This window comes from Dipodomys spectabilis, unplaced genomic scaffold (genome assembly GCF_019054845.1).
Source record: "Dipodomys spectabilis isolate Male_0828 unplaced genomic scaffold, ASM1905484v1 ptg000001l, whole genome shotgun sequence".
Lineage (NCBI taxonomy): Eukaryota > Metazoa > Chordata > Mammalia > Rodentia > Heteromyidae > Dipodomys > Dipodomys spectabilis.
This window is the reverse complement of record NW_024870678.1, coordinates 4,533,896-4,555,523: the sequence shown is the minus strand read 5'-3', so window position 1 is coordinate 4,555,523 and position 21,628 is coordinate 4,533,896. Positions and strand designations below refer to the sequence as shown.

The 21,628-nt window shown below is 44.7% G+C and overlaps 3 protein-coding genes and 1 pseudogene across 3 annotated transcripts in view; all 4 read right to left on the bottom strand.

Moving 5' to 3' along the window:
* LOC122115787 (sodium-dependent glucose transporter 1B-like) overlaps positions 1-9,180 on the bottom strand; it is a 74,121-nt gene extending 64,941 nt beyond the window's left edge. Inside the window, exon 1 of the mRNA XM_042689376.1 lies at positions 9,148-9,180. Coding sequence (XP_042545310.1) covers positions 9,148-9,150 — 3 coding nt within the window. The 5' untranslated portion in view covers positions 9,151-9,180. The remainder of the gene's footprint in view (positions 1-9,147) is intronic.
* Positions 1-9,198, bottom strand: part of LOC122116033 (sodium-dependent glucose transporter 1-like) — a 94,772-nt gene extending 85,574 nt beyond the window's left edge. The window contains exon 1 of the mRNA XM_042689695.1: positions 9,148-9,198. Within this exon, the coding sequence (XP_042545629.1) occupies positions 9,148-9,150 (3 nt within the window). The 5' untranslated portion in view covers positions 9,151-9,198. The remainder of the gene's footprint in view (positions 1-9,147) is intronic.
* The window catches only part of LOC122116259 (sodium-dependent glucose transporter 1-like), a 38,949-nt gene extending 29,719 nt beyond the window's left edge, over positions 1-9,230 (bottom strand). Inside the window, exons 1-2 of the mRNA XM_042689927.1 lie at positions 9,148-9,230; positions 637-805 (exon numbers count right to left, since the gene is read on the bottom strand). Of these exons, the coding sequence (XP_042545861.1) occupies positions 637-805; positions 9,148-9,150 (172 nt within the window). The 5' untranslated portion in view covers positions 9,151-9,230. The remainder of the gene's footprint in view (positions 1-636; positions 806-9,147) is intronic.
* Positions 1-21,628, bottom strand: part of LOC122115877 — a 36,369-nt pseudogene that overhangs the window by 1,797 nt on the left and 12,944 nt on the right.

The window sequence follows — 21,628 nt, the reverse complement described above, 5'->3', positions numbered from 1 at the left end:
GAGGCCCTGGGTTTGATTCCTCAGCACCACATAAGCAGAAAAAGCCAGAAGTGGAGCTGTGGCTCAAGTGGTAGAGGGATAGCCTTGAGCTGACCAGCTGAGGGACAGTGCCCAAGCCCAGAGTTCAGGCCCCATGACTGACAAAAATAAATTAAAAGAAAACAAAATAAAAAGCGATGCCAGGCTGCAGCACAGCGCTCTGGGCTCACCACTAACATGGAGACAAATGTGCAGCCTGTGTCAGTTTGTCACCATCTCCTGCCCCACACTGTCAACCCAGAGTCCAGAGAGCCTGGCCACATTCCACAGCTCATCTGGCTTCAGGTAGCCCTAGAGACCTGCCCTACACCCAATGTGCAGAGCTTTGGGACAAGTGTGTGACATGGTGCCTCAGTTCCAGTGGAGGTCGGGAGGCTCAGGACTGCCATCAGCACACCTGAGGGTTAATCAAGGCTCTGGGTGGCCCAGCCCAGATGCCCTGTGGCTGCCAAGGTGAGAGCCACAGAGAAAGACCTGGCTTGTGTGGAGGACCCTGAAACACCATTCATTTCAGTTGTCAACAAGTTTCCTTATTGTAAATATGAAGTTGTAAATTCACTGACAGGTACAAAGAAGCAAAGATCATTGTTTCCTTACCCAGAAGTAAAAACTGATTCATACAGTCCAAAAGAACTCCTCCAATCAAAGAGCCACACAAATATCCTAAAGCACGACCCACAAATATTTCAGAAAGACTGCTGATATTGCGGTTCACGTTAGTGGCCAGATCTTGAAACGTGGGTCCCAGTATAGAACCACTTAGTCCCTGAAATATTAAAAAAAAAGCCAAAAATGTTTGCTTATCAAAACAATATGCATTTAGCTCACATCCATTACAGAAAAATGGGGAGATGATACAAAGCAAAGTAGAGAATGAAGTCAAGGACCTGTGACACTAAAGAGTCTCCATCTCATAATCAGTCACCCTTTTGTACTTGTATTTCCTTGTTCTTATAGTTGCTGGAATTGTTTGCCTCTTCACTTCAAGAGGCAACTGTCAGCTGTGTTGTTTGTAACCAGCCAGCTGTGTCAGGGGTAGGAGTCCTTACCAAGGACTTAAAGAACATCCCCTTGGGGCTTGTTGACAACAAGTTCCCAAGTGGGAACTTTCCTCTGAAAGAATGCTGTCTAGCTTCTTTAAATCAGCCAATCACAAACAGAATGTGAGCTGGACTCCTATTGGTAGGAGGGAGCCTATTGGTAGGAGGGAGGGCACCACTCTTTGTAGTAGCATAAAAACCAAGGGGGCTGGGTCTACCTGCCTAACTCTGGGTAGAGTGCCTATGCACCCTTCTGTGCAGAAGTGAATTGACTGGACTAAATCTCCTTGTCTCTTGAGTGCCCCATTCTGACACTGGAGGGTCCCATACTTCTAAGAGCCCACAGGAAAAAAAACCCATACAGTGACACTCCTGTCATCACTAGAGCTGTAGACTCCAACTGCTTTCCTTCTCATCAAAATTTTTAATTTCATCAGGTTGTGATAGTGCATTTCTGAATTCCATTGTTTAGACAGCAGGATGATCTCAAGTTCAGGGCCTCCCTGGACTAAAATAGCAAGATACAGACTCCAAAACACAAAACAAAACAAACCTCGGCCGGTTTCAAAACTGTTTATTTCTTGTAACATTTTGTTGTAGTTAGTTCACTATTTGAATAATAACTTGAAAGACTACTTTGAGAAGAGCAATTGTTTTATACAACAACTTAAAGATTGGAAGAAGATGGAGGAGGAGGAAGAGGAGGAGGAGAAAGAAGGGGAGGAGGAGAAAGAGGAGGAGTAGGAGAAGGAGGTGAGGAATAAAAGGAAGAGGAAGGAGGAGGAAGAAGAGGAAGGAGAAAAGAGTGTATTGAAAGTTAGTAAGTAGCTGGCTGGGAATGTCAGTCAGTGATATAGCATCTGCCCACCTTGCCTGAGTTCCTGTATTCAATCTCCAGCATGGCAAATAAAAATAAATGAATTTATGTGTTTATTTATCACATGTGGATTGCATAATGTTCCATTAACTTGACAACAATAAATCTATTCTTGAGATCATTCTTAAATTCTAAGCATACCACACGCACTACTTTCCTGTCTTCCTCCTTCCTCTTCCCCTTCTCTTCCTTTCAGCTGTTTCAACTCAGGGCCTGGGCTCCATCGTCCCTGAGCTTTTTCTCTCAAGCTTACCTCTCTACCATGAGCCACAGCTCAACTTGCAACTTTTCAGTTGTTCATTGAAAAGATTCTCACAGACCTTCCTGCAAGGGCTGGCTTCTTCCATTCTCAGATACCAGCTTTCTAATAGTAGGATTATAAGTGTGAGCCACCCACCCTGGATAATTTTTCCTTGGAAGACTGACATGGGCTATGAGGACTGAAGTTACCCTCCAGAGACTCCCAGGAGAACCAGCGATGGAATATTTAGAATGGACCAATCAGGGCCTCTTGTGCCTGCCAGTCTCTCAGGGCACCTGGGGGTCATGAGAGAGAATTCTCTTCCATTTGAGCATCACAAATTTGGGTTTTGAGCTCTCTGGAGCTGAACTAAATCCAGGATCACACTGAATTTGATGATTAACTGGCTCTTATCCAGTCAGAGACCCCCTATTGAAAATAGATTCCTCCAAATCTAAGGAGCCCACTTGCTGAGGCTAACTTGACTCACAAAAATTATGGACCCAGAATAGGTGTGTGTCTAGAAACACACCCAGATCTGAAAACCTTAGAGAAGGAGAGAAATCACCAACCTTTGTGGAAGAAGATGTGGGTCGCAGGGGAGCGGAGGGATCTTTAGATGGATCGGGTATTTAGATGGAGGGCCTGTGAAGAGCACTGACAGGGAACTGAGCAAGGTAACCCTAAGTCTCAGCGAGCCAGGCCAAAGGGCAAGGCAGGACTGAGGAGCTGGGGCTCAGCTTGGTGAAGAGATAGATCCTGATGGCTTCCCACAGGCCAGCAGGCCTCCTGTTCCCCTGATTACAAATGCCTCAAAAAAAAGGAAATTAGAAATGCTTATATAAGTGAGGAATTCTCTCTCTCAAAAAGAAAACTTAAAGGGCTGGGATGTAGTTCAGTGTCAAAGCACTTCCCTATCAAGTGCAAGATCCTGGGTTAGTTTCCCAGTACTAAAAAAGAAAAAGTCCTCCACCCAAAAAAAAAAAAAAAAAACGTTAAAGAAGAGGAAGAGCCAGGCACTGGTGGCTCATGCCTGTAATCCTAACTACTCAGGAGGCTGAGATCTGAGGATCGCAGTTCAAATCCAGTCGGGGCAGGGAAGATCAGAAGACTCCTATCTCCAGTAAACCACCAGAAAACCAGAAGTGGCGCTGTGGCTCAAGTCGTAGAGTGCTTGCCTTGAACTGAACAGCTGAGGGACAGCACCCAGGTCTAGAGTTCAAGCCCCTTGACTGACCAAAAACAACAACAACAACAACTACAAAAACAACAACCTGCATTCATTTCAAATTTATTTGCCTTGGGTAGTCTTCGGTTAATAGAAAAAATATTGGCTTACTATTAAAAGGCATGTCTTTAGCGTCATCTCCACTAGATGTAATACAAACAGAAATGTTCCTGTGAAAGTTTCCTGATAAAGTACGCTTGTGTTAACTCCATTGTACCAAATGTATCAGCAAGAATATTTGGTGATGACTAGCTGTTCAAGATCTACTCTTTATAAATGGTCCAACACAAATGTTAGAAATTAAGTGAATTAAGTAGACGTAAAAAGATGTTATTCCTATAATAGAATATTTTATTATTATCAAAAATTAAAAGTTGGGACTGAGGGAAATCTATGCAACTCATCTTTTTGTTTTTCTTCTTCTACTTTTTTTTTTTTTTGCTCATCCTGGGGCTTGAACTCTGACCTGGCTCTGTCCCTGAGTTTTTGTGCTTAAAACTAACACTCTACCTCTTTGAGCCACAGTGCCACTTCCAGCTTTTGAGGGGTTAGTGGAGATAAGCATCTCATGGATGCCCATGCCTGGGCTGGCTTTGAACAGTGATCCTCAGATCTCAGCCCCCTGAGTAGCTAGGATTAAAAGTTTGAGCCAGCAGTGCCCACCCAAAACATAATTTAATTCTTATGGCCATACAAACCAAACTATCAAGACTATCAAGTACACTATCAAGTACACTAATAAAATTTTGCTTCTTCTACAGTTGGTCGTTCCAGAGCCTAATGCTATTTGGAAGTGTTAGTGCATGTGTGTGGCACACTGAGGAATTTCCCTGGCCTTGAGCAGCTCTGATCCAGAGATCTACCCTCTGCTCATTACCAGTGTGGCATTCCCCAGGGCTTGTTTGCTAGTGTTCACTAGAAATTGGCACCAACAAAGAGAAAGGTTTTAAATTAATAGAAGAAACTGATGTCACTAGAAATAGGAAGGGGAGCTCTGAACGCAACTGTACAGGAATGTGGAAGGCGATTTGGGTAATACTATAAGGTATGAAGATATTTGATTGAGGGTAAATGGATTAATTTTTGTTCTAAAGTAGAAAGACTGGTTGTTCTCAAATGAGAAGAGGAAAGAACAGGACAAAATCCAGATGGATAAGAACTTTGTATAATGTTGACTTTGGTGTTCAAGGATATTCATAAAAAAGACCATAAACTACAGGGTTCTTTTTTGTTTTTTTGTTATAGTTGGTCGTGGGGCTTAAACTCTGGGCCTGGGCAATGTCTCTGAGCTCTTCAGCTTGCACTATAGCACCTGAGCCACAGTGTAACTTCCAGTTTTCTGGTTGTTAATTGGAAATAAAAGCCTCACAGACTTTCCTGCCTGGGCTGGCTTTGAACCACCATCCTCAGATCTCAGCCTCCTGAGTAGCTAGGATTATAAGAAAGAGCCACCAGTGCTCAGCAACTACAGAGTTTTGACAACTTTAAGACTCTTCCATCAGATTGGGTAAGACGTTTCAGAGCTTTGATGATGAAACGAAATGCCTCATAAACATCAAGCTGATCTTTAACCAAACATGAGGAAAAGCAAGAATTAATTAAATACTAAGGAAAAGATTTTCAGATTGTCATGCTAAGTCAGCTACCACTGACTTTGTTAAGATATTCAGTCAAGGACTAGTAGTTCACATCTGTAATTCTAGCTACTGCTGAAGCCAGCTAAGGGAAGGAAAGCCTAAGAGATTTTTATCTCCAAATAACCAGCAAAGAAAAAGGAAGGAAGGAAGGCAGGAAGGAAGGAAGGAAGGAAGGGAGAGAGAGAGAAAGAGAAAGAAAGAAAAAAGAAAGAAAGGAAGAAAGAAAGAAAGAAAGACAAACAATCCAGGAGTAGAGCTGTATCTCAAGTGGTAGAGCACTAGCTTGAACACTAAACACAAAAGCTCAGGGACAGTGACCAGGCCTTGAGTTCAAGCCCCAGAACCAGCATAAAAAACAACAACAACAACAACAACAAAAGTGGGGATTACTTAGTAAACAAAACTTTCATAATATCACTTTAAATCCAGAAGCAGTAAGGTTCATTCCACTAAATGAGGTTACGCATCATGAAGTGGAAAGCATGGTATAGGGGATGATTTAAAAGGTAACTTTCTCATGGATGTTGCTCAGGAGGTATACAGATTTATAGACAAACAAATTTGACTTCTGCTTAACGGCCATCAGCAGGCGATCTCGCCCAGCCCTCAGTTCAGCCTTCTGGCCTGGTCAAATATTACTCTTGGCTTGGCTGTCTCCTTCCTCTGTATCTTTACCCTGACCATGCACTTACTTCTTGTACTCAGAGACAAAAGCTGTCAACATAAAAAATGTGCACTCTCTTTGCAGGTGATAAAGGTAAGTTTCAGGGAGGAACATTGTTCATAGGGTTCTTAGTCACTGGCTCTTGGCAGCAGCGCAGTGCCACACTCATATGGAATTCAAAGCTAACCTCTAAGTTGGGGAACACTTTGGATCTGGTGGTTAAGCAGACCTCCCTGGGGCTCAGAGGGTAGGAGCCATGCTCTCAAAGGCAAGAGAAAACAAGGATGTTTCACAATTCCTTGGAGGAACAGCACTTAGCTTTACAGCTCCTCCTTGCCTGTGTTGGGCTCATGTGAGGGGCTGAAGAATACTGAGTACTTAACTTTCCAATGTGGTCAAAGAGGTCAAAGGAGGAGTTGAACAGGTGGCCGACAGGCTGGGGTGTAGTTCAATGGGCAGAGCACATACTTAGCATATACAGTAGGCCCTGGATTCCAACCCAAGCACACACACAGGAAAAGATGGCTGATGACTCTTGTTTCTTTGTTGTTGTTGTTGTTGTTGTTGTTGTTGTTGTTGTTGATGGGGGGGCTTGAACTTGGGCCTGGGTGCTATCTCTGCACTCTTCAGCTCAAGGCCAGTGCTCTACTGCTTGAGCCACAGCTCTTGTTTCTTAAGACACTACCACCCCATCCACTGCAGAGACTCCTCAGAGGAGAAGAACACACCCATGCCTGTGAGCTGCTGACTGGCGGTTAGCAGGCATCTTGAGTGGTTGATGGCAAGGTTTTTTACTCTTCATCTAAATTTCTAATCTTCCTTTAATGAGTCTCCAGGTCCCTGTTTCTGGGCTAATTACAAAAATGGTTGACTTCTTTTCCTTGTTGGTGCTGGTACTGGACACTTGAACGCAGAGCATAGGGGCTGATCCTTAACTTTTCTGCTCAAGGTTGAAGATCTACTACTTAGGGCACAGCTCTTGGAGATAAGAATCTCTCAGATTTGTCTACTCCAGCTGGCTTTGAACCACAGTCTTCAGATCCCTACCTCTGAATAGGCAGGAATACAGGCATGAGCCATCAAGGTCTGACTTCGATTACATTTTTTTTTATGTCAGGCAGTTACAAATACAACTATGAGCTTTAATCATAGCATTCTCTGAACAAAGATAATGACCACTAGTGCCTGAATACTGTTCTACTCTCTTTATTAAGGGGATATTAGATCATTTCAATCAGTTTGTTCATAGAGATACTTGTTATAAAGAGTATTTTGGCTTCTGGATATATCTTCCTGACAGTCATAACAATAGTCTCCCTGATATATTCCCTCATGAGTCATGAATGTCCTAAGCAGCCATTCCTGTTCATCAAATGATCAACAGAAACATGAAGCAAGTATAAGGAATCATAAAGCAACTCTGTCATTGTAATTGTGGCGCTAGCCAGTGGTGACTCATACCTGTAATCAGAGATATTCAGAGATGCTGAGACCCAGAGGCTCAAGATTTGAAGCCAGCCTGGGCAGAGAAATCCAGGACCCTTATCTCTAATTAATCAGCAAATTGCTGCATTGGAGATGTGGCTCAGGTGGTAGAGCACATGAGCAAAAACACCAGGGAGGAGTGTAATGCCCTGTGTTCAAGCTCTAGTACCAGCATAAACAACAATAACAAAAAAAACAAATAGCAAATTCCATAATTAAGCCAAGATGGCCATGGTCATGTGGTGACAGAATTGCTGCCAGGGCTCAAGATTTCAGTCACTTGAACTTTCTATCAACATTCTTGTCAATTTCCACTAACATGAACAGCTAACAAAAGAGGGAATTGTTAATTTGATCTGCAGCTGCCTGTGTATAGAGGGATCTGTAACCACCTGAAAATATGATCAAACTTGGACCAGAGAGACTGTTAGTTGATCAAGAAGCTGTACAGTCCAGAGTGCAGCCCATCCCAGCCTGCAAGGTGCCAGAAATGTCAAAAGAGGCAAATTCACTAAAACAGGCAAAGTCATTCCCGTGTCACTTTCTTGCTCTGCCAATAGACATCACCTGCACAGGCTCCCTGACGGAGCTTGGCAAACAGTTGCTGTTCAGGTGTTTCCCAACACCTAAATCCTCAAACATTCCTTTGTGCAAAGAAAGTGATATTAAAAATGACTTGCTTAGGGCTGGGAAGGTGGCTCAGTGGTACAGTGCTTGCCTTGCATGCATGAGGCCCTGGGTTCGACTCCTCAGCACCACATAAGCCAAAAGAAAAAAGGCCAGAAGTGGCGCTGTGGCTCAAGTGGTAGAGCACTACCCTTGAGGTCAAAAGCTGAGGTATAGCGCCCAGGCCCAGAGTTCAGGCCCACGACTGGACCCTACTCCCACCAAAAATTGACTTGCTTAATTTTATAATGGAGGTTAGCAAGAACTAAGGGTTACAGTTGCCTTTCAGGGCTAATTCCTTGAACCCTTTAAGAAAAATGTTTTCACATTGTCTATTTTGGAGAATACTTGGCTCTAATTACACTGCTACTCCAAAGGCAAGCCCCCCTCCCACCTCCCCTCCCCCCACCGAGCTCACCAGGAGCAGGCACAACTAAGGACCAGGACCAGCACACAGGTGCACAGCAACCACTTAGTACACTACAAAGTTAGGGCCTTGGCTGCATTCAAATTACTCCATGTCTTCTTAAGATTTACAAGTGTGGGCACAGTGAGTGGGAACTCACCAATCACCTGCAGTGACACTTTCCTTAGACCTTCTCCCTCCCTGCAATGACAAAGCTTTGCAGCAATCCTGCCTCTGAGTCTCTGAGATGCTTAAGTGACCAGGAGTGACTTCACGGGGTTCATCTTCCCAGACCCCCAGATGGCAATTGTCAAATGCAGAAATGGAAGCTACCCAAGGGATTGGCAAAAGGTGTACATAGCCTAAACTATACTCCACTATTTTTATATTTCTTATAAGAAAAACTGAAGGGTGGATTAGAATTAGGGCAGAGTACAAGACAGGTACCTAACTTTACCACTGAGCAAGAAACGGAATCTGGAAAAGTCATTTTCCTGTTGATTTCAATTCTGTCTGCAAAGTTAAGCAGCCAGGCCTTACAAAAAGAGGAAACCCCAGAAAAGCACTTTTCTCTGTAACAATTTGGGCAGGGGCTAGAGACCCAAGAAACCTCTCTTGTGTCTGGGCCAGGACCTAAAGGAATCTTACAAAAGTTTGAGACAGTTGAAACACATAGTAGGACACTCAATTTCATACTCCACCCTCCACGATTAGCATTGTACCCCAGGGTTGGACAAGGACACTGAGGCCAAGCAGATGAGTGGTTCCTCAGTGCTCAAGTAGGAAGAAGCAGGACTCCAGGGGGAGAGCACAGCCCTGCAGGACCCCTGCTAGAACCCAGCCTGGGCGCAGCCCAGCTCTCACCATCCCCAGGAAGGCCAGACACAGGATCACGGTGGTGAACCAGCGCAGCACGCTCCCGGCATGGCCACTCGGCCTCCGGGACACCGCCACTGCCAAGGGCTCTTTCTGGGCAGGGGCCTGGGCCTGGAGGAGCCGCTGCCCGGCAGCCCCCGGCCCACCGAGGTCGGCTTCCAGCTCCAGCCTGGCGGCCTTTTGCTGCCTGGGGATCCCGGGCTCTGAGCACTGGTCCCTCCAGCCGCAGAGGCCTCTGGGTGCCACCTCCCCCCACGGACAGTGCTAGGTCAGGGTCCGAGAATTGAGACTTTGGACTGGGCACGTCTTGCAGGCTGGAGACAGGAGCCTCTCCACTTAGCACAGCTCCTGCAGACAGTGGTTGGCCTTTCCTCATCCAGGACCTGTCTCCAAGGGAGAGGAAACTCGGTTGCCTGGGAAACGGAGAGTCGCTTCCCACTGCAGCATCTCTGCCAGGGAAGCCCACAGACACCCGCCGACGGCGCCTCCTGGTGGAGGGACATGTAAATGCAGCCTCGGAACAGCTGCATCCTCTGGGCTGACACCCTCTGCCCCATGTTCTGGGTTCTCTAGGACCACCGCAAGAGGACCCCGCCAGAGCTCTGCCTGAGCCTCTCAGCGTCACCAGAGGGCTCCTGGGCGCAGCTCCCTCTGCGGACTCTCCACTGTGCTGGGATGGACAAGGGTCTCTGCATGCAGCCCATGCTCACCGCAGCCAATTCCAAGATTTGACAGGCAGCACAGACACAGCTGGGGCCAGGTCGCAAGCAGGAGTTAGTGTGCATTTGTGGAGTAGTTCAGCGTTTCCTCCTCTCCCTGTGGCTAGATGGACACGAATAAAATTCCATAAGAAATGAAAAGTTCCAAACTCTAGTGAGGTAGTGCAAGTTGCAGGCTGTAGCAGAAAATGATGAGAAGGGTTACTTTTGCAATGTTCTACCACTAAGCTATACACAAGTAGACCAAGACTCTTAATCCTCAAGAACAGGAGATATTGACTTGAGTAACATTCATTTAATCTACTGGTTGTAAAAACAACACATAGTGTGCTTGCCCTCACAATGAAGCCATTCTTGCAGCAGGCAATCCTAAAGCAAGTGAGTGTGAAAATGCCATTCACCAAAATGGACAGGTGTACAGCAATGAATGTGCTGAGAGAAGACGAGGTGTGGTAGGTTGGGAAAGACCTAGGCTGTGTGGTGAGCCAGCCACCACTTCCAACCTCATCATGACAAGATCACGTCCAGCACTGCAAAGATCCATCCATATAGTCACTAAAGCTACCAAAGTCAGAGAACACTATTAAAGGTACAGCTTTATTAGTCCACAGATAATCAGCTAATAGAAATGGAAATGTTAGAAATGGAGGACCAACAATGGGGTACAAGAGAAATCATCAACATGGCTACAAAAATGAGGGAGATGACTCAACAAGACAAATATGGGGGAGAGGGGTTCAGCACACACATGAGCCCTTCACAGAAGGGTGGGCAACTCAGCAAGATGCTTGAGAGATAGAAGGACCAATCAGGAGCCTCCGTGCAGCATAAGTCCACCCCTCGACCATTCAGACCAGGAGTCCTCCCTCAGATCGTAGGAGGTAAAGGACTCTACATATAATAGCATCCAGAGAAACTGGGCATTCTAGGTTCTAGGATCCTTCCTTTTACAAGGAGTTCATTTTGCCATTTCATTCACTTCTCCTTTGTTGTTGTTATTGTTGTTGTTTTGCTTTCAAAAACACCTGCTCCTCCTTCTTTAAACACTTTCCTGCCCTTTAATTCTTTAATTGGAAGAGAAAACAAACTAGAACCCTAGACGGCATCAAACCTTTGACACTATTTCTTTTCCCCAGAATCCTTTGTTTTGGTTTCCTGGTGTCTATCTGCAAGACAGTCAGAGGCTGCCGCAGCCATGGTCCAAATGTTCCAGGTGTAGCTCCATGACAGTACGGCTCAGCAGACACAGCACGGTCCTCGGGATGCTGACTCTGCAGACATTCACAGTGAAAGAGTTGTGGGGCGCTCAGAGGCTTCCGCCCAGATTTCACATAAAAGCCTGGAAGGTCCAATGGCATGCAGCAGGCTCAGAGTGTCTGCAAGGAGTCCCTTATAGGACAATGCTTGGAGGCAGAGCCACAAAGGAGACCACAGCAAGATGCCAGAAACTTGACCTGTCTGCTTAGAGAATCTGCAGACAATAGACAGAACCAGCCAAAGAGAGTGAGTAAAGTCAGCAAAATCCTAGGGCTAGACTATTCAAGATATGAGAACCCACTATCTACTCCCAATCTTTTCCCTACTGACTTTATGTCTTGTTTTGGCTTGATCCCTTTTTCTTTCTTTTCCTTTTTCTTTTTATTGTAAAGTTTATGTACAGCAGGGTTACAGTTACGTAAGCTGCAGCACGTTTAAATAAAACAGCTGCAGAGTGTTACTATCGGTGGTCTTCTTGTGGGAGGGTCCTGCGGCCTTGGCATTACATATTAGTGGGGGCTCGTCTGGGATATGCCCCCAAAGACACCGGAGACTTCAGACTCCAATGGTAAAACAGCGCCGTTTTTGTTCATTTGTCTTGTCCGGTCGGTCATTTGTCTGTTTTACTTTCGTTTTCCTTTGTGAGGACGGTGTCCATTTCGTAAAGGGTTCTGGAAGCTGACTCGCTTGTACGACAACCCTTGAGGAACTGGGAGACGTCCCAGATCCTCTTGTGGGGCGGGGGTAACCCTGCAGTGTGGGTCAGGGATCCTTGGGACCCCGCCGTTTGGGGCAGGGGGAGGGTTCCTTGGAACCTCGCCCGTGTGAATGGTGGGCTGAGAGTCGGTTCTGAAGCCCAACTCGCTCACTGTGGGTCTGCTCCTTCTGCTGTGGGGTGTAGGTGTCCCAGGTCCCATTACAGGAGTCAGCGGACCAATTCGGGAGATCTCCACTTCTTTTTTTCGTAACTGTCAGGCCTGCGTGTGTCTTCTTTGTACTGTTTATTTATTTTTTTTTGGACTGAACGACTGACGGGACTGGAAACCGTGGGCACCACTCCATCTAGCCCCCTAGACTTACAAAAAGAAACTGAGAAAGAGGAAAAGAAAAGGTACCCCCCAGTTTTTCAGGGAGATAACTTGGAAGAAGAAATGTTTCCTCCCCCCTATTCCCCTTCCCAGGTTCCTTTTGCAGAACCTGAGAATGAGCAAGAGGAGGAGGGAGCTATAGAACCCTTGGCACCTGCCCTTAAAGTTTCTGAGGGGCCAGTCACTCTATGCCACCATGGGATCAACCCCCTTCTAGTGCAGCTGTTTTTCCTTTATGCGCTGTAGGTCCTGTGGATGCGGATGGTCAACAGCAACTCTAATATTGGCCATTTTCTACCAGTGAGCTATACAATTGGCACACCCAAAATGCCCCCGTTTCTGAGAAACCCTAGGATTTAATTCGTTTGCTTGAAACTATTCTCTTTACTCATCAACCCACTTGGGATGATTGCAGTCAGCTTTTACAGGTCCTTTTTACCATGGAAGAGAGAGACCCTATCCGAGAGGTGGCCCAGAAACCTATCCCTGGTCCCACAGGAGTGCCCATCACGGATCCTGCCCTGATCACTGCCTATTTTCCTGAGATCCGACCAATATGGGACTACAATACAGTTGAAGGTAGGGAGCAACTCCTGGTCTACCCCCAGGCTCTGTTGGCAGGTCTCAAGGTGGCGGCTCTCCGACCTACTAATATGGCCAAAGTTTATGATGTTAGACAGGGAGGAAGTGAAAGTCTGGCAGCATATCTTGAGCGGCTCTTGGAAGCTTTTAGTCAATATACCCCGCATGATCTTGAGACCCAAGAGTCGGCTTAGATGATTATGTTTGCCTCACCAGACATAAAGCAAAAGTTGCAGGCTCTAGACAGACTTGGTGAGAAGTCTATTAGGGATCTAGTAGCCGCAGTGGAAAAGGTTTACAATAAGAGAGAGACAGAGGAGCAAAGACAGGAAAGGAAGGACAGAGAACATGAAATTGAGCGTGAAAAGAGAGACTGGGCCAAGGAAAAGAGGCCAGACTTGTTGGACTCGCCACTATCGCATGCTGTGAACAAGGTATCTTGTTCACAGAGGGCAGCAGTTTCATTCGGGATGGAAAAAGGTACGTGGGCGCAGCAGTCACTATGGACACTGAGATAGTGTGGGCAGAAGCACTTGACCAGGGAACGTCTGCACAAAGAGCAGAGCTAGTGGCACTAACAAAAGCCCTATAGATGGGAAAAGGGAAGAGACTAAACATTTACACGGACAGTCGGTATGCTTTTGCCACTGTGCATGTCCATGGAGCCATTTACCAAGAGAGGGGGCTGCTGACAGCTGAGGGAAAGACTATTAAAAACAAACAAGAAATTTTAAGCCTCATCCGGGCCATATGGGAACCAGCAAATATTGCCATTGTGCACTGCCCTGGCCATCAAAAGGGAACTGATTCAATAACCAAAGGAAATAACTTAGCCGATCAGGCAGCTAGGAGGCGGCCCTCCAGCCCAGAGCGGAAGTACTGACTCTAGTAGACCCAGGACCACGAGCTTTGCCTCCTGAGCCTCAGTACTCCCAAGAAGACTTTGAGTGGATAAAGAAAATTCCCATGGCCTATAAACCCCTGACAGAGAAGGAAACAAAGACTGGTGGGAAAATGGTGAGGGGAAACTTATCTTGCCACAAAGATTGGGGAAGGGGATTCTTAAGAGAATCCATCGGGTCTCTCACATGGGAACCCGAAGAATGCAGGACTTGCTCCGACACTCAGAAGTAAAAATTAGGCAAGGAAATCAACTCATTGAGGACATTGTTAAAAATTGTAAAGCCTGTCAGCTCACCAATGCCCCCAATCAACCCATTACAAAAGGAGCTCGCCTCCATGGAGATACGCCAGGTGTGTAGACTTCACAGAAGTTAAAACTGGAAAATTTGGATATAAATATTTGCTAGGTTTTGTAGACACTTTTTCAGGATGGGTTGAAGCCTACCCAACAAAGCATGAGACCACGAACGTCGTGGCTAAGAAGATCCTGGAAAATGGGGCTGGGAAGGTAGCTCAGCGGTAGAGTGCTTGCCTTGCAAGCATGAGGCCCTGGGTTCAATTCCTAAGCACCACATAAGCAGAAAAAGCCAGAAGTGGTGCTGTGGCCCCAGTGGTAGAGCTCTAGCCTTGAGCTGAAGAGCTGAGGGACAGTGCCCAGACCTAGAGTTCAGGTCATGACCGGCAAAAAAAAAAAAAGAAGAAGAAGATCCTGGAAGAAATCCTACCCAGTATGGCTTCCCATCCACCATCGGGTCAGACAATGGACAGGCCTTCATCTCAAAAGTAAGTCAGGGAATAGCTGTGGCACTGGGGATGGATTGGAAATTGCACTGTGCTTATAGACCCCAGAGTTCAGGGCAGGTAGAAAGAATGAATCGGACTCTAAAAGAGACCTTAACTAAATTGGCCTTGGAGACTGGCGCAGACTGGGTATCGTTCCTTCCTTTTGCCTTGTTTAGAATAAGAAATTCACCCTATCGGCCTGGCTTTACTCCTTTTGAAATAATGTATAGACATCCTCCACCCATTATCCCTAGCCTTCAGACTGAATTGCTTGCTGATTTGGATGATACTGAATTTCTGTGTAAGCTTGACTATTTACAGCTGGTGCATAAGAGTATGTGGCCCCAGCTTAGAGCATTATATGATTCTGCTTCTATTCCTACCCCCCATTTGTTTAAATCAGGGGACTGGGTGTTTGTTCGAAGGCACAACTTGAGATCTCTGGAGCCACGGTGGAACGGACCTTACATGGTGCTACTGGCTACACCTACTGCCCTTAAGGTGGACAGCATTGCTGCTTGGATCCACTGCTCCCACGCCAAACTGGCTGACCCCTTTGCCCTGGACAACCATGGGGAAACGGGAAGTCTCCAAGCATTCTACCCAACCACTCCATAAACGCCTCAAGAAAAGAAAAATGCACTGATTGTTATTGGTATACCGATTCAAGATCAAGAACTGTTGGAGTTTAGTGTTGTGCCAGAGCCACAAGATTGTGGCTCAGGACCATAAGTCAAGGGGGGAATGAAAGGTTAAAGTTTGAGGCAGTGACCACCACGTGTTGCTTGTTTCTGTCTAGCAAAGCAACACGTGGTGGTAATCAAAACACCTGGTTGATTGTGTGCCTATATAAGACCTACAAATCCTTAGCTCGGGGCTCTCCTCCTAGGCTCTGCTATGTCGGAGTGTAGGACGAGGCCCAAACTGCAGCCCGTTTAAATAAAACAGCTGTAGAATCTGACTCTCAGTGGTCTTCTTGTGGGGGTCCTGCGACCTTGGCAATACAAAGTATTTCACACTTAGGGAGCAGGAGCCCTGGATGATGGCTGGGCCATCTATTCCAATCCCTGGGAAAGATGGTGCCTCTTTAATTAAATTAACTAATTTAACTCAACTTATCATCTGACCCATCCCTGCAGGATGTCATCACCATTCAAAACCAGTGGTGGCTCACACATGTAACCTTAACTATTCAGGATGCTGAGATCTGAGGACAAAGTTTGAACACAGCCCAGGCAGGCAAATCTGTGAATCTCTTATCTCAAGAAAAGTATTCAGAAAAAGCCAAATCCAGTATCAAGACCCAGACAACTCTCAGGTAGAGAACCCCAGTGGGGTTGGCTGACAGCTCTGCTACTTCTGTAGTAACCTTCATTTAGCCTCTGCCATCAGAACTGTGTCTCAAAGACCCATCACAGCATCAAGAGAGGGAAAACTCACAATAAATATCCTTTCCTCTTAGCTCAGTGGGGAAGCACTAGCTAGTATAGGCAAGTCCAACGATTCAATAATCAGCAATGTGGGGGGAAATTTACTTTTAAAAAATTGAAAAAGATACTACAATCCCCAAATTTGGGTAAATTATTGTATTTCTCTGAATAAAATTGAAACCCCTTTGTGCAACTACTTAAAGCTAATAAAAATAAGAAATAAAAACGCAACATTACACATACATGTGTGTGTATGAGATAAAAGCTGTGGATTAACTTGGTTACAAGCTTAAATGTTCATTTTCAGATAGTTCTGATTTCAGAAATATTAAAAGTGTGGAGAAAATACCTCTGTATAAATGAAATTCAGTATTCTCTATAAACTATTAAACATTAAGTATATTTAAATTTGCATATGTAATTACTGACACATTCTTTCTCTTTGTATGGGGGCTTGAACTCATGACCTTGTACTTGCTAAGCAAGTTTTCTACCACTATAAGCTATACCTCTACCACTATAAGTGATATCTCCAACCCTTTTAGCTTTAGTTATATTTTTCCTTCTTCAGATAAAGCATTACTGTTTTTCCTGGGAGCCAGATTACAATCCTCCTACCTGTGGCTTCCAAATAGCTAGGATCACAAGCATGAAATACTGCAAATACTAAGCTTATGTTTTAAGACAAGATCTCAGTACTTTGCTCGGGAGGTCTCAAACTGTAATCTCTGTCTTCTGTGTAGTTTAGACAGTAGCACAATTGTTTTATTTATTTAATGTGCCAGTCCTGAGGCTTGAATTCAGGGCGTGGGCACTATCCCTGAGCTTTTTTGCTCAAGGATAGCACTTTCTGCCCCTTCAGTAACAGCCCCACTTCTGGATTTTTGGTGATTAATTGGAGATAACAGTCACATGGAGGGGCTGGGAAGGTGGCTCAGTGGTAGAGCGCTTGCCTTGCATGCATGAGGCCCTGGGTTCGATTCCTCAGCACCACATAAGCAAAAAGAAAAAAAAAGCCGGAAGTGGCGCTGTGGCTCAAGTGGTAGAGTGCTAGCCTTGAGCTGAAGAGCTGAGGGATAGCACCAGGCCCAGAGATCAGGCCACACGACCGGACCCAAAAAAAAAACAAACAACAACAAAAACAAAAACAAAAGCAAAAAAAAAAGAGTCACATGGACTTTATTGCCCAAACTAGCTTCTAACTGTGAACCTCAAATCTCAGCCTCCTGAATAGTGAGGATTATAGGCATGAGCCAGCCATTGGCACCAAACTTAGTAACACATTTTAAAGCTATTTATTACTCTTATTTTACTTCTCATTCAAAAGGAAAGGTGGGTTGAAATTTATATTAATCTCTAAGAAGTACTTGGCACTAACTATAGAAATCGAAGGATCTTTTGATTTGGAAACTATCTCATTTTAATATCAAGACTCACAGATCAGGACACAGGAAAGGCCTACATGAAATGCCTCAGAACACAAAGTCATTCTTGAAGCTAGGTGTCCTGACCTTGCTGTTTCCTTCATAGAAGTCAGGTCAGTCATTATCATTCTTTTTCTGAAATGACAGATAATGAACTTATCTCTCCATACCACGGGTGCTCTTTAATGAAATGACTCTCTCCAGCTTCCCAGGGAGAATGTTGATGTCTATGGCTTAGCTAATACATTCTACGTGTGTAGGGTTGTTTGTTTAGAGGGTTTTGCTTGGTTTTACTCTATTAGGATACTACCCAACTTCTCAAAAATTCATGACTGTTTAGCAGATTCTAAATAGTAGAGATCATAAATATCACCTCCTTACCCTCTTTCCCAACACAAATCTCATAAGATGATCTTTATCAGACCTGGTAGTTATGAAAGACTAGGAATTATTGAACACTTCAAAACTTTTTCCATTTAATGTAAATGGATCTAGAATTGAAATGTGAAAGCATGCTGAAAATCTCCAATACTCTGATTGATTTGTTCAGGAGTGGCAATTAGTCAAGGTATTCACTAAGCATTCTGCCCGCTCTACACATCAGTTCCTTTTGTCCTGGCTTCTGGCAAAGGGGCTTCTTAAGGGATTCACAGATATTAACTGAGCAGTATTTAAATAGCAATGCATTGAACAGGAATTGGCTGGAAAGTCTGGCTATGGGATCCAACAGATTTTTTGGGGGTGGGGAGGGGTATGGTTGTGAGCCTGAACTCTGGGACAGGGCGCTGTCCCTCAGCTTTTCAGCTCAAGACTAGCACTCTACCACTTCCAGCTTTTTTTTCCCTGCTTATGTGATGCTGAGGAATCGAACTCAGGGCCTCATGCATGCAAGGCAAGCGCTCTACCACTGAGCCACCTTCCCAGCCCCAACAGATTTTTTATTATTTTTACTGTGAAAATACTGTACAGAGGGGTTACAATTACATGGGCAAGATAATGAGTACATTTCTTATCAAGCATTGTAGCCTCCTCCTTTGTTTCCCCTTCCTATCCCTTCCCATCTGTCCCCCACCCCCCACCCAGACCTCCCCAACCCCCCCACACCAAAGTTGTAAAGTTCATTTTCAACATAAAGACTTGTACATCTCATTGTTGCAAATGGTCCACCTGTATCCCTATTTAAATGATTTGTTTTTCCCCTTCACCTCCACAATTTATACTGACATCAAAGACAGTGAAAGTAGGGGTTATACTTGGGGGGAGGGACATACAAAGTAACAAAGAAATCCAACAGATTTTTTATTAAAGGTTTTCATTACAAAAGATCCCATTGAATTATTCACCTCAACCACTTCAAAACATTTTTTGCATCATCTCCTCCATTCTTTTCTTCACAGCCTAGAACTCAAGATTTGAGCTTTCTTCCCCTCACTCTTTTTGTGTCCTTTTTGCTGGTGACCTAGAGTCAAGGTGGCTAATTTATACATAACAGGAAACAAAATAGCCGTGAAGATTGCTGAATCCAAACAGGTATACAGGAGTACTGGTAAACCTGGGAATTGTCCTTGAAGAATTCCAAATACTGGAGGAATAGCCATGTTTCCCAAAGAAGCACCAATCACAAAAAATGCAGCAGATTTGCCACTGATGGTGGTGTACTGTTGCATCCAAGAAACACCACTGGGAAACGTGGTGGCCATGGAGGCCCCATACACGGAGGTTGCTATCCAGAGACAAAGGGGGCTCCTGTCAAAAAGCACCAGAAACAAACAGGAGGCCAGGCTGCCAATGTTGCTCAACACAATCATAGTGGCAGGGCGTAAACACGTGGCAAAGAGGATTGCCAGGCCCCTGCAGGCTGCGAAGGTCCCCCAGAAGATGGGAGTTCAAGCCAGCTGCCTCTCTCTCGTCCATGCCAACATGGGTGGTGGCAAAGGAGAAAATGTAAGAGTCGTATGTCACTTCAGTCCCAAGGGAGAAGAAGAACAGAAAAAGCAGACACAGAAGGGCCTTGTGGTATTGAGCTCTTCGAGATTGCTGAGCAGATGGTGTTGATTTTCCCTGCCTTGAGCTTTTCATGCAGAACAGAGCAAAAAAAAAGGAGAGAAACTACGAGAATGTAAGTGCCGATGGAAGCATAAGCCCACAGTAAGTTCATGTCATGGGGAGCTGCGAGTAGAGGGTCTGAGGCGGCTTCAGAAGAGGCATTGAGGGCTGCAGGGAGAAAGTCGGGCTCTGTGTGGTTGTCAGCAGACACTGTGGGGCCCAGCGCCAGTTTAGCCAGCAGGGGAGCCAGGAAGGCGCCCAGGGCAAAACTGAAGTGTAAGGCCTGCATGTGGGGGCGGCCCTTTTCCCTCCAAAGAGCCAAGATGACGACATTCACACCTACCAATGAAAGACAGGGAAAAAAACACAGTTCATTATTGTTAGATCAGTTTATCAGTAGCTCTGTTCAGTCCTTAGTTTTCACCCATTGGCCCTGTATCAATTCAGTTGGACCCAGGAGCAGAGAACAAAGTGTCCTAACATCTCTTATTCATCTATGGTCAATGTTAACTTCCTAGTGCCAGACCAAAGGCTTATTACAAAATTTGCTAATTCCACACTACAGAGAAATTTGGTATCCGTATTTGTTTAAGTACGGTTGTAAACTAGGTAAAAATTTTATCAAGTGGCCAAATTACTAGACCATTTCATACTTGAAACTGATAGTCAGTTCCAATTGAGGAAAATTTACTGATGTGTAAAATAGATGCAAGAGGCCCATTCAGATCCTGCACACCCCAAGATCCCTGTGTTCTTATTACAGGAAACAAGAGCTGCACCTACTCTGAGCATGTGCAAGCTGAAATGCAAGAGCATCAAGGCTTTGCCTGTCTGCTTTGTAATCAGATATTTGCAGATAAGCACATAATTCCATCACTGAAATTTTATACACAAATTAAGCCTGGAGAATTTACAATATTTTTAATTGTTTGTTTGGCAGGACTGGGGTTTGGATTCATGGTCTCAGACTTGCTTGCTCTGTTTGCTTGGCTGGCAGTCTTCCACTTGAGCCATACTCTCAACCTAGCTTTTTATTTGTTATTCTTTTTCTGCCCAGGTTGGCTTCAAAGGAAGATCTTTTAGATCTCAGCCTCATGAGAATCAAGGATTAAAGGCAGGAGCCACCAGCACCATGGGAAAGGGAGGCATAAACAATGGTAATCAATAATAGTAAACAATATCACATGTGTTATTCAGCAGGTTTTCAAGGACATGATGGCACATGGAGAACATCTGTTGTACAAGACCAGAAACTTTAGAGAAAGAAAATAACAGCAAAGAAACATGGGGAAGTAGTGAATTACATGGGTTTTTCTAAGCTTAGAAGCCAAGATCTATTGTGTGTCTGAAATAGAGAGAGTGGGTAAATGCAGTCTTAATATTCAATATACATATGTGAAAACAGAACCAGGTATCTTGAGGGACTGGAAATGAGCGGGGAGCATGTGGAAGGGGTGATATTCATCAAGATACACTGTGCTAAGCTGGGTGCAGGTAGCTCATACCTTTAATCCTTGATTTCATGACATCGTAGCCACTCAGGATCCTGAGATATGAAGATTGTGGTTCAAAGCCAGCCTGTGAGACTCTTATTTCCAATTAATTAGTGGAAGTGGAGCTGTGGCTCAAGTGGTAGAGTGCTCACCTAGAGCAAAAAAGCTCAGGGACATATCAGGTCCCGTGTTCAAGCACCACGACCTTCACCCACATGCACATGCATGCACACACACTCATACACACAAAGGCATTATACACATAAATTGACATATTAAATCAAAATGCCTTTGTACATCTTATATTTTGCATAATAAATATTGTGTAAATACTTTGTATATTATTTGTAATAATATGTCTGCTTCTGTCTGTGCTTTCACAGCCAAATAATGGTTACAAAGTTTGAGCCTATTAGATAATTAACCATCTAAGGTTAAAAAAACCATCTAAGGTTAATTATCACCTGAGTGACCTTCTGTTGTTTCTAATTATTAGAAGGCAAAGTTTAGCATCATCAGCTCAACTTTTTTAATAGAAAGTACCCATTTTAAGGTAAAACAAAGGTCTGACTGACCTGTATCAATAGGGCCAACTGCAGCCCCAAAGAGAGAAATCACGACAATCAGCAATGCTGCGTTCTTACAAAAAGGGATAAGATAAAGACCAACAGTGGTAGCCAGCATTGACACCCCTAGAAAAAGTAAGAAAGTCAACTGAAAAATAGTATTTGTATGGTGTGCAGA